This window comes from Trichosurus vulpecula, chromosome 4 (genome assembly GCF_011100635.1).
Source record: "Trichosurus vulpecula isolate mTriVul1 chromosome 4, mTriVul1.pri, whole genome shotgun sequence".
In the NCBI taxonomy this organism is placed as follows: domain Eukaryota; kingdom Metazoa; phylum Chordata; class Mammalia; order Diprotodontia; family Phalangeridae; genus Trichosurus; species Trichosurus vulpecula.
In genome coordinates this window covers 58,165,969-58,178,536 of record NC_050576.1, presented here as the reverse complement: position 1 = coordinate 58,178,536, position 12,568 = coordinate 58,165,969, and the positions used below count along the sequence as shown (strand labels likewise).

General features: G+C 38.8%; 1 protein-coding gene across 1 annotated transcript in view; it reads left to right on the top strand.

Moving 5' to 3' along the window:
* Window positions 1–12,568, top strand: part of LMX1A (LIM homeobox transcription factor 1 alpha) — a 191,426-nt gene that overhangs the window by 176,256 nt on the left and 2,602 nt on the right. The window contains exons 5-8 of the mRNA XM_036757916.1: window positions 1,485–1,657; window positions 4,009–4,086; window positions 7,136–7,205; window positions 9,571–9,741. Of these exons, the coding sequence (XP_036613811.1) occupies window positions 1,485–1,657; window positions 4,009–4,086; window positions 7,136–7,205; window positions 9,571–9,741 (492 nt within the window). The remainder of the gene's footprint in view (window positions 1–1,484; window positions 1,658–4,008; window positions 4,087–7,135; window positions 7,206–9,570; window positions 9,742–12,568) is intronic.

Below are 12,568 nucleotides of genomic sequence, written 5' to 3'. Positions count from 1 at the left end.
GACTCATCTTTGTGAGTTCAAATTCAGCCTCAGACAATTACTAGATTTGTGAACCTGGGCAAGTCACTTAACCCTGTTGGCCTCAGTTTCCACATTTGTCAAATGAGTTACAAAAGGAAATGGCAAACCACTCAATATTTCTGCAAGAAAACCCCAAATGTGGTCATGAAGAGTCAAATACAACTGAATCCAATGAGCAACAACATTGATGAAGGTCAAACTCAGGGGCGTGCAGGAGCCAGGTGGAACCAGCTGGTTATTAAATTTTTAGTGTGAGTGTTTACCCTTCAAAAAGTGGCAAACACTACAGATATATTGTTTTGTTGATTGTGATCACTCAAGTAAGTGGTGGAGGAAATGTTAATAACATAAATTAAATCTGAAAGTGTATTATGCGTACATTTTCCCCCCGGAGAGTCAGTTGTTAAACATTTACTATCCCCCCCACTGGTCAAAGCTAGAATAATTAGAATAAATAGGTAAGCAAAATACATTTTGATGATGCTTTTGAGTTCAGAAGCAGCTTTTCTTGAGCAAGACGAAGAGAAGATTCAAAGCTTGGACCTGGAAAAACAATAGTTTTACAGTAAGTTAACCTATGGTTGGTAATAATTACTCTGAGAGAGAGAAAGCCCATAGTGCATCTTGGATCCAGGCAGTGGTCTTTCTTTTCAGCCATATTACATCTCATTGTTTATCAATTTCCTATGGTGAATGCCACCATTTTATATTGTTATTCTGATAGTCATGTTCTAGCAAAAAGTTACTATAAAATTGTCTGATAGCTTTTCAAATTTTAAACTTTTATGAGTCAATGAGACAGGATAGCCTGCTTTTACTTTATATTTTCTGTGGCTTGGGGGGACCTAAATGCTGACTTTGCTGATGAGAGGGTACCCCTCTTCACTTGGTGACAGCTACTAGCTTTGCAGACTTTGTTCTTCTGAAGACACGATAAACCCCTATAGTGCTAGTCTTACAGGCCACAATGGAAAGAACAATGAATTTGGAGTCAGGGGATCTGGATTCGAATCCCAGCTCAGCCACTTCTACCTGGGTGCCTTTGGGCAAGTGATTTTCACCCAGCTGGACCTCAGTTTCTTCACCTGTAAAATGACAAGTTTGGACTAGATAAAGTCAAGGGCACTTTACATCTCAAAGCCCATGATCCTTTTCAAGAAGTTGTAATAAGCAACAACAAAAATCACCAGCTCTTACAGGGATTGAGCAGTGTCAGATGAGAAGGGTGTGTGTGTGTGTGTGTGTGTGTGTGTGTGTGTGTGTGTGTGTCTTTGATCAGGAATTTCATTCTTTGGTCCTCTGAAATCATACCATTTACAACCACCTACTCTGAAGATATATAAGGCCAGCTCTGTGGCTGAGGGATTGGGGCAATTATTTGGGGCAAACCCCACGCTCCCACTCATGAATCCCAATAAGAGACTTTCGATAGACTCTCTACATGACTTTCTCTTTTCTTTCAGGGAAAAGCGATGATGAAGATAGCCTTTGCAAGGCAGGCCATGGAACAGGGAAGGGGGTCGCTGAGGATGGCAAGGACCACAAACGCCCCAAACGCCCCAGGACCATCCTGACCACCCAACAGCGAAGAGCATTCAAGGCCTCATTTGAAGTCTCCTCCAAGCCGTGCAGGAAGGTACTTTAAGGAGGAAGAGGGAAGCAATCGCCCACATCTGTGTCATGTCTGTCTCTGATGAGGATCAGGAAAGACTTGTCCAACCCTAGACAGTGCAGGTCCTCTTAAGGCTGATTTTAAATTTGTATTCACACATACCCTCCTGTCCCTCCCATGCATATAAGTTAAACTCATTTCATTCATTCATTTGTTCATTATATAAGTAGTGACATACTTACATTATACCAAACACTCTACTGGGGAAGTTTCAAAGTTTAAATAAACCAGGGTCCCTGCTAAGGTGCAAGTATAGAGCCCAGATGGAAGATAAGATGCGAACACTGATAACTTCATTATATAAATGCATTAAAGGGATGTGTTGACAAAGGACTCTGAGGTATGAGGACGTATACAGGCAGAAAATACGGTCAAGAGTTAGGCAAAGCTTGGTTATTATCATGGTAGTGGAAAAACTAATTTAAACATTAGTTTCACATCCCTCTTGGACCTATACAAAAAATTTCAGGGAGATCTTCCTTCTCTCCCTGCTCTCATTACTAATGTTGCTTCCTTTGATCCTCTAAGGGAAGTAGCTTATTTCTGAAATCTCAAGTCTTCCCTGACCAATCAAAACATAGATGACAGGTTTTGCCACAGCATAAACATAAAATAACTTTCCATTCTCACTATTCCCCTCCAAATGCTTAATCATTGTATATAAGTAATGCAAGCTGCTCAGCATTGTCTTAATTTGCATTTCTCTAATCAATAATGATTTAGAATATTTTTCATACAACTATAAATAGCTTTGATTGCTTCTTCTGAAAGCTGCCTGTTCATATTCTTTGATCATTTATGAATTGGGTAATGGCTCTTCTTTTTAAAATTTGACTCAGTTCCCAATATATTTGAGAAATGAGGTCTTTATCAGAGAAACTTGTTATAAATTTTTTGATATTACTTTAAAAATATTGTGGGGTTTATGCAGTTTGTAGGCAGCCTGTTTGATACCTCCATATTAGAGTAACTCTAGCACCAAACATAATGTAAGAAGCTCCATTAGAAAGGTGCAAAGGGTATGATTATCCCCATTTTACAGATGGGGAAATTGAGGACCAGAGGTTAAGTTGCTTGCCTATGTTTACACTGGCAGGGGGCATCAAAGGTAGGGTCCTGAACCCAGCTTTCTGCTAACTTCAAATTCCACACTCATTCTGCTACTCTATGATATCTCTAAATAAATCAAGGGAAAGATATGGCAGCATTCAAAGCAAATTAAATTGCAAAATGACAATGATAAAGCAAAAAGCAGTAAGTCTCTTTTAACGGTAATTTTTGCAGAAACCCTCAAGCTCTGTGTGTCTGTTAATAAATGTGTTACGGCTAATGTTCGACAATGGGCTAGTGTCCAACATCTTCTGGAAGAGTTGGCTGATGTTCAATGTAAACTCAAACCGCAGGAAACACCTCCTTGAGGTGTTTTAAACCTTTGAGTTCATGCTTGTTTCTTATGAGATGTACTTGGTGAATTCTGTTTTAAAGAGGGGTTTTTTCTTATGCTTTGGATTACTTGATTTCTGACCATTAGCCAGGTCTTTAGGAAGATACCGACATTGACCTCTTGTGTGATATATATACTTACAATTCATGCTTTTTTTCAGCTCCAATTACAGCACATCATCAGACTTATCAAAAGTCACCCATTCGCTGGCTTATTGTATGTTCTAAACTAGCACTTAACGTCAAATGCTAAATGAGAAGGGATGTATGTTTCAACATGTTCAGACAAACATTCTCCTTCCACTGATATTATTACAAAATGTCTCTTTTATCTTCTACCTTCTATCTTCCATCTACCCTCTATTCTTCTATTCCTAATTCCTTTCGGCAGTGACCAGGCACAAATTCATAGTCATGTCGAGTTCAATTGCTTTGATGATACATTATGTGTGTCATCAAATAATTACACATATGAAAAAGTTACATAGGATATCACAAAAGTCTTAGTGCATTGGTAAGCCATTAAAGCTTGACACTACACAAAGACTTTTGGGACTTCCTACGCATATGAAGTTTTGCTCAGTTTCATAATTCTTTAATGCTAAGTTATTGACCAAAGAAACACTCAGCTGGTCTTCCTCTTCTTTTATGATAATTTTGAATAAATTATTTCAATTTTTTTTTCAAAACTATTAATTCCCTACCCCCTCCATTAAAAAAACCTGTGCACCAAAAAATCTATTTAATAGAGGAAAATAAGGTATATTCATGATAAATGTAGGTAATATATTTGCATGTAATATATTAAGAAATGCTTCTATATCTTTCCCTTTTTTGAAATTTTAATGTTTCTAACTTTCCATCTTTTAAAGGTAAGAGAGACTTTGGCTGCTGAGACGGGGTTGAGTGTTCGTGTTGTTCAAGTTTGGTTCCAAAATCAGAGAGCTAAGGTAAATTGCCTCTTGAACTTTATATCACCCAAATCCCTTGAGATATTACTGTGTCCCTGAAAAAAATTAGTGATAGCAGGAGATCATTTGTTGGGGCCCTGTTAGTTAATCATATGCTCACCGACTAGATGCATCCTATCATATGTCTGGAGAAATGTTTGCTGGTTATAAGGTGAGGCTTTAAGCATAGTTTAAGCATATAGTAAACATTCTCCTAAAAAGTACATTGTAAATTCTGATTGATATATTCAAGACTGAGCCTAGTGAAATAATAATAATAATAAATAATAATAAGTGACATTTATACACTGTGTCCCAAAAGTCTTGGTGTGACTTTTGGGACTCCATATACAAATGAGTTTTCTTAAGTTTCATTTTTGGTTAGTGTAAATAGAAGTCATTAACAAAAACAACTAATTAAAAAAAAGCTCTTATTTTGACTTCCAAATAAGCAGACTGGTTACTATTTTTAATTAACTAATTAATTTTGTTATACTATTATTATCATTGTTATTATATTAAGACTTAAAACTGCACTAGGAATTTTGAGATATGCTGTATAATAATACCTTACTGTTATATGGAGCTTTCATGAAAATAAGTTTCGTTTGATGCTCATCAATACAGCTGAATGATAATTCGTGATAGTCTAAGGACTGTTGTTCCTACTTTATAGCTGAGAAAACTGAGGCTCAGGAATGTAGCTGAGATCCTACCTAGTAACAGATGGATTGTGACCTCAAACTGAGGTCTACAGGTTCCTAGTCTAGTCTTCTTCCCCCTATACCAAACTGACTCTTTAAGTAATAGTCACTGAATTCTCTAATGCTCTGAGGTATTCACACTTTTCAAAACAAAAATTCTTTGAATTATGTAGCCCAAGTGTTATTATCCTATGGAAGAGAAAATTGTCTCAGAGGTTATGTATTGCCCAATGTCAATCAGATAGCATGTGGCAGAACCAAGAAGTTAAGCCAGGTCTCCTAATTCCAGATGAATTGGGTTTTGGGGGCATTTCACTTCAAACACATGGTCTTTTCCAGTATGTGCCTCTCCATTTTTGGCAATCTTCCCCATTGCCACGGACAAGGCTTTCCTACTGCCATCTGGCTTCTAAGGGACTCATTTTGGCTTGCCTTCTATGGTAGCTGCCCATGCCCCCCACCCCTTTCTTCCCCATTCCCATTCATTTAGGACTTTTCTCTTTAAGAACAGCCAGTATACACTAATGGCATCACATGTGCTAATAGGTTAATGTGTCACCGCCCCCCCCTTCCCCAGCCAATACTTTAGTGGACCTTCTAGAGAAGATTTCCTGTGGTAGAGCCATCATAGAATTGACTGGAATTCAAAAGACTGCACCAAATCCTGTCTCTGGCTCATTTTTTATGTGATAATCTTTGGCAAGTCACCTAATCATTCTACGTCTCTCTTTGTCTGTTAAATGAGGGGATTGGAGTAGATGACTTCTAAGATCCCTTCTGGCTTCTAAGTCTATGATCAAACCAAAAAATCAATTTATATTATATGACATTGGGCAATTTCCTTTTTCAGGCTTCTATTTTTTCCACATATAAAGTGAAGATATTGGTACAAGGCAATTTCTAAGACTTCTTTCAAATCTAAATCTTCTGTTTCTATGGCTATGAGAAGTGACTCTAAAGGCAGGTTTTTACAACTAACGAGCAGGCCATTTATTCTACGTACCTACCAGGTCGGCCTGAGTGCATATGCCATACAACACGATGCAGCAAAGAGTACTATCTATAGAGTCAGGAAACCTGGGTTGGAACCCTGGATTCAACACTTAACTAACTGTATGATCATATGCTTGTCACTTAATTTTTCCAAATATTAGGCTGACTGTCTATAAAACCAGACTGATGTTATTTGACTATCTACTTCACAGGACTGTGAGGACAGAGTTTTTACAAGGTTTTGCAATTCTAAAATGTTATAGAAATAGGAGTTATTGTTATTATTACATATGGGTAAGCCTGCAAATATTTGTGGCAATGATTATAGGCAGGAAATTAAGGAAATTTATTTATGCTCCACTCTATTTTACCTTCTGGCTATCGTGGATTCAGAGCTCCTCCATTCTGAGAATCATTTCACTTAGTTTACACATCTGTAGTCTCCCATTGGTACTTAAAATGCAAGTAATCATGGGGAAAGGGGAAATAAGAATACATGCCATCTTGGGGTGGCAGGGAGGATAGAGATGGGGAGAAAATTTATAACTCAAAATCTTGTAATCTTGTGGATATGAATGTTGAAAACCAGAAATAAATTTTAAAAAATGAAAAAAAATACAAGTAACTCCAAATAAGATATGCCATGGTATCCTACTTTTCATCCTGTTCTGAAAAACAGCCTCGGTCCCTTCCCACCTCCTGCTTCCTGTTACCCTGAAACTGGGCAAAAGGGTTATTACACCAGGCCAGCCTTGAGACCAAGTACCAGGGACCTTGACCAATCAACTTTTACTTTGTTCCCTACCTTGTTTCTTACTCATTGAAACTTGTGTAAACCTTGTATACTGGTCATTCAGGGAGTCTTTGCCTCTTCAACCCTGCTGGAGAACTCAGTAAATCCTAGTTGGTCCAAATTATGTCTCTTATTTATTTAATTTTTATTTTACTTATTTTTATTTCATTATTATATATATATTTATAATATATTATTTTACTTCTTTATTTATGATGTCTCAAATTACGTTTCAAATGCCAATCTGTTGTTCCAGTTCCCAACATAGATGCTGTCTTTTGCACTGAAACAAAGCTCTGCCCATGTCTCAGTCTTCATGTCTGTAAAATAGCTCAGCAGATGAGATATAGCTAGTTGCAAGGTCCCCAGTAGAGCCATTTCCCCAAAATGTCTGGGTCCCTAAATGCTAAGTGGAGCAAGCAGGGTCCAGTGGTTTCACTAATCAGACAGTCTTATTTCAGAGGCCATCCCTTCACCTTTCCTTCTCCATCCCGTCTTCCATCTCATTAGGCTACTGCAAGTGGACTAGGTTCTAACCCCCTTGTTCCCTCCTCACCAGATGAAGAAGTTGGCAAGGCGACAGCAGCAGCAACAGCAAGATCAGCAGAATACACAAAGGCTGAGTTCGGGTAAGGTGGACGCCCCATCCTCAGCAGCTAGTGCTATAGTTCCTTCTCTAATTCCTCGAAGAATTAAGTAGGAGATGTCACTAGCCACCGCTAAGCCACCCCAGCTCAACTCCTCATCAATAGATCTTTGAAATGAGTGGTGTTCCATCTATCACCTGACTCCCCTATCATCCTTAGAGTGAGAACTGGGGCCATCTTCCCTGCTCCAGAGGTCACATATTAGTTGTGGCAGAACTAAGAATACCTGAGCTGCAGAGTGCAGGGTGGCTATCTAATGATGGTGTTGGTAGCCATTAACTCCCATCAATGCCCTCTTAACCTTTTCTCTTTTTGACATCATAAATTGATCCCTTATTGGCATTATCTTCTCTGCTTGTCCATTCCTGATGGGATTCTCCTTTTCTGGGCTAATGGGACATGAGATGGCTAAATGGTGAAGTGGATAGAAGGCTGGGCCTGGAGTCAGGAAGACCTGAGTTCAAACCCAGCCTCAGACACTCATTAGCTGTGTGACCCTGGGCAAGTCACTTAAGCTCTGTTTGCCTCAGTTTCCTCAACTGTCAAATTAAAATAATTTCAGCATCTTCCTCCCAGGGTTATTCTGAGGATCAAATTAAGTAATATTTCTAAAGCACTTAGCATAGTGCCTAGCACATAATGGGTATTATATAAAACCTTATTCCTTCCCTCCCTCCCTTAAAGAAAAATCCCACCATCATTTACCCTCTTTCAGTAACATGAAAATCCTACAAAATTTTTTTATTAGTTTGTTTTCTGGCCATGAAAAAATATATCTGCTGATTCTGCAAGGAGGTCATTTGAGGCAATGAATTTAAGAATTCTTGCATTAGTGTCATCTCATCTTCCTCGATGCAGTCCCTATTGTTTAGCATGGTTCTCCTCCCAAGATCCCTTTGGTGCCATGTCTTTCTGCTAGATACTGAACCGAATGTGGTTCTAGATTGTAATGAGGGGTCCTAGCTCTGCAGTTTGTAACTCAGAGGCCTTCTACAGAGAGTGAATTCCTTGGTCACTTACCTCTTGGATTAAGGACCCCTGTCATTATAGAGATTCGCTAGAGAAGGAAGGAACAGAAAAGCTGGCAAAGATGTCGGGCTAATGTATCTTCAGTCCTGCCACCCTGCATGCTCCTGTGGAAAGAGACTCACATTTGAGAAGTGGCTTTGTCTTTGAGCCAATCATTTCTCTATAAAATAAGGCCATTTTGAAAAGCAAAGTAGGATCATAGGCTTAGAGGTAGAAAGAACAGAGATTCTCCAGTCTAGTTATTTCATCCTACAGTTAAGGACACCGAGGTCCAGATAGGTGATACAATATGCTCAAAGTTACACAGACATTTAGCAGCAATTCAAATCAGGTTCTCTGATTCCAAATTGTGGGATCATAGATCTAGACCCCATAGAGCTCAGAGACTGTTGAATGAAGTCCAACCCTGTCATTTTATAGATGAGGGAGCTGAGGCCTATCTAAGTCAAATGATTTACCAAGGTCACACAAATAGTAAACATTATAGTAAAGATTTGATCTCTTGATTTCCGTTCTAATACCTCTATTCATCTTTAATTTATTCTGTATATAGCTTATGTGTGCAAAGCTGTTTATACATTGTCTTTCACATTAAACTGCAAGTTCCTTGAAGACATGGACTGTCTTTTGCTTTGCTTTGGATCCCTAGGGCTTAGCTCAATGTTTGTTACACAATAAATGCTTAATAAATGCCAATTAATAATAATAAATTTAATTATGATAATTTCCAGTGGACCAGAACTTGAGCACGTTTAAAATTCAAGACATTATTGAGATGATCTTGCAAGATGGCTCCCCTAAATTAAAAAGAGCAATTGAAAAAAAATTCTGCAAAGGACTATGGGAGCAGAAGCACTTAGTCTTTCTAGGAGCCATTCATTCAGAAGCTCCCAAGAGATTATCTTATAACAGCTCTATGGCTATCAAAAGACTAAGGCAGATGACAAGTATTTATCACCTTTTTGGTTGTAAATGAAGAAACAGAAGCTTAGAGTGTTGTTTATTATAACATATCAAGGTGAGGGAAGGATCTGGGGTCCTCTGGTTCACTAACCACCCCAGACGCACTGCTTTGAGAGAGTTAACAATGTGCTATACCCTCATGGAGAAGGAAATCAAGTCAATCAGCATTTATTAAGTGTGGTAGACACTATGCTAAGTGTTGGGAAATACAAATAACAAGCAGAAATCAAGACCCTCAAGGAGCTTACATTCTAATGGAAAAGAGATGTCAAATAATTGGGTGAGACTAAGCCAGGATAATCCCTCCCTTCTTCCAGATCAGTGAGAATGATCTCTCCTCTCTTTTGTCCTACAGCTCAGACAAATGGTGGAGGGAGTACTGGAATGGAAGGGATCATGAATCCCTATACTGCATTGCCAACTGCACAGCAGCTCCTGGCCATTGAACAGAGCGTGTACAACTCAGATCCCTTTCGACAAGGGCTCACTCCACCTCAGATGCCTGGAGACCACATGCACCCTTATGGTAAGAAACTCAAAACAGTACCAGGACTGAATTCAATAAGCACCGTCTGCTTGCATATAGGCTTTTCCATCCTTCCTTTACAAGGCTGCTTCCTGAGCAAGGTTCAGTGATTGTCCCACTGTCACACAGTTAGTGAGTATATGAGACCAGATTATAAGCCCAAACTTTTTGACTCCAAGTATGGCACTCTATCCGTTGGGCCACCTAGGAGCATGACTAGTTGTATTCCAACAATGCATTTGAATTATCAGATCCTTTCTTTCATAACAGGACGGGGTGAGTAGAGGAGCTCATTAAATAATTTCTAATATTAATACCTCTGATCAAGGTAGGATTCTTTAATTAAGCAAGTAATGAGCTCTGAGATAGACACACAAGTAGCAGTTTTTGTACTTGCCTTTCTCTACTGTGAATACTAGCAGGTGTTCTAATGTAATCTAAGGACCATAAATCAACCTTTAATGGTTAAAAAGTTTTCCTCCCAATTAGAGTAGACATATGCTGTGTACATTCAATCTGTAGGGAATCTTCTCTAGCTCTGATCTAAATAGCTACAGAAAGCACCCATCCTCCCCACTTACCATTTAAGTAACTTTTACTGGGTTAGTGGATAGGAGCCAGGGGTAGGAACCAGGCTTGCAGCCTAGAGTTGCTCTCCAAAACAGGAAAATGAGATTTAACAGATATTAGGGATGTAGAACATCAGCTTTTTATAAAGAAAAATTCACACTGACCAATATTTCTGCAATAAGTAGTACGCAAAGTAGTAGTTGCTAAGACTAAATATAAAGTTTTTTTTCAAGCAGGAGGAAACACCAAACCATTGGTATGATGGCAACATCAACCACAAATTATGGACCTTAAGTCAACCAACTTCCTTTGTTCACTGGTGTCCTTATACATCCAATTGCTGTATGCCACCAGCACCCTCTGCTGTCTGGTAGCAGACACCAACAGGGTCCTTCACCAAAACACAAAGCTATTCCAGGTGCATGAATATGTTTGCTGGGTTCTTCCAGCTCCCTTCCCTTTACTCACAGTCCAAGAGTTACTTGAAGACCCTGAGAGAGTTAGGAAGTCATAATGTATATCTTCTCTTGAGTGTGGGAGGAGATCACAATCCTTATCTTGTTTTTCAGTCCCCACATCCCACAATATAGTGAGCAGTGATTCCCAGGTTCACTCAATGAGACCTCTATGAGCCCCCAAAGAGGCAATAGACACTAAAGAAATCCTTGATGGACTTAGAGGCTGATCGGGGCAGATGAAACAACCACCAGCATAGAAAAATGAGTAAATGGAATGACAAATGATAAGACTAAAGCAAGGAGCTAGGTGAGGAGGTGATTGGTGAGCGGGTTGGATTCTCTCATTCTTAGGGCTACTACTTTCACTTAGGGAGCCATTTTGGAAAATCCATTGATTCATGTATGACCTGAGCACTGGATTTGGAGGGTGAAAGCTGAGTTCAGGACCTGGCTCTTTGTGCAAGTCATTTTATTCTTGGGCCTCAGTTTTTTCATCTGTTGGACTGGATAATCTTTCAAATCCTTTTAGAATCTAAATCAATTCTCAATCCTATCATCTATAGTCATGGCTTCCTACAAGAAGCCTTTTAGTACTTATTCCATATTTGTCCTGAGACTTCCTTTCCTCATTCCATCCCTACCCACCATCCTACCATGTTTGTATACTATCACAGACTTATAAAATCTCAGAATCTTGGAATTGGAAGGGAATTTCTGGGCCAATGAGTCCCACCTACAACTAATCATTCAGGCCTTGTTAAATGATCTCTCATGAAGGGACTCTTACTAACACCTGAAAAATTCGATTCCATTTTCAAACATCTCTAGTCAAAATCTTCCTCCCTGCAACTTTGACCTATTGTTCTAAATTCTAAACTCTTTAACCACACAATAGTTCTCATTGCTCTGGCTTGGGACAGACCTTCAAATACTCGAAGGCCGCTAACACATCCTGCCTCTGTCTTGTCTTCTTCTGGTTAACCATCTCCAGTTCCTTCAGCTGATCCTTGTATGATATGATCTCAATTGCATAACATAAAGACACAGCTCACTTTATGAAATAGCTCTATTCCTGGAAAAATATACATAAATCAATTCTTCTAACAATTCACATTTTAAAGATACTAAGGTAGCTTGCTACAGAAAGAAATCCTAAGATTAAAACTTTTGTAAAGTGAATAATTATCCTCAAAATGATGTTTCCCCCCTCAGAATCAGATTTATATGTACATATGTATATATACATATATATATATGTATATACACACACACACACACATATATATATATCAGGTTTGCTTAAGCTAAGGGTGGGAGCAGGTGGTACTGGTGCATTCTATACATTTATTTATTTTACTTTGTAATTTTTCCTCTAGTTATTGTGAAGAGTTACCTCTTGTCTCAAAGCCCAAGTCATCTATTTCTTTTGTATTTCTCAGAGAATCTAGTGTAGGGTTGGGAACACTGTGGGCACTAAGTTAATGAGACAGTGAGGTGGCCTGGGGGACAGAGCACAGGCTAAAGAACCAGAAGGACAAGAGTTCAAATGCTGACTCAGATGCTAGATAGAGGTCCCATTGAGTGAACTAGCTCCAGAAAAGTCACTTAACCTCTGACTTCCTCAGTTTCCTCCTGTGTAAAATAAGCATAAAGATAATGAAATAAATCATACCTGTAAAATAATACACTATTAAATTATATAGAAATACCATATAAAATAGATTCTAATAATCCCAGAGTTGTTGTGAGAATAAAATGAAGTGATATTTGTAAAGCACTTTGCCAGCCTTCTAAGCTCA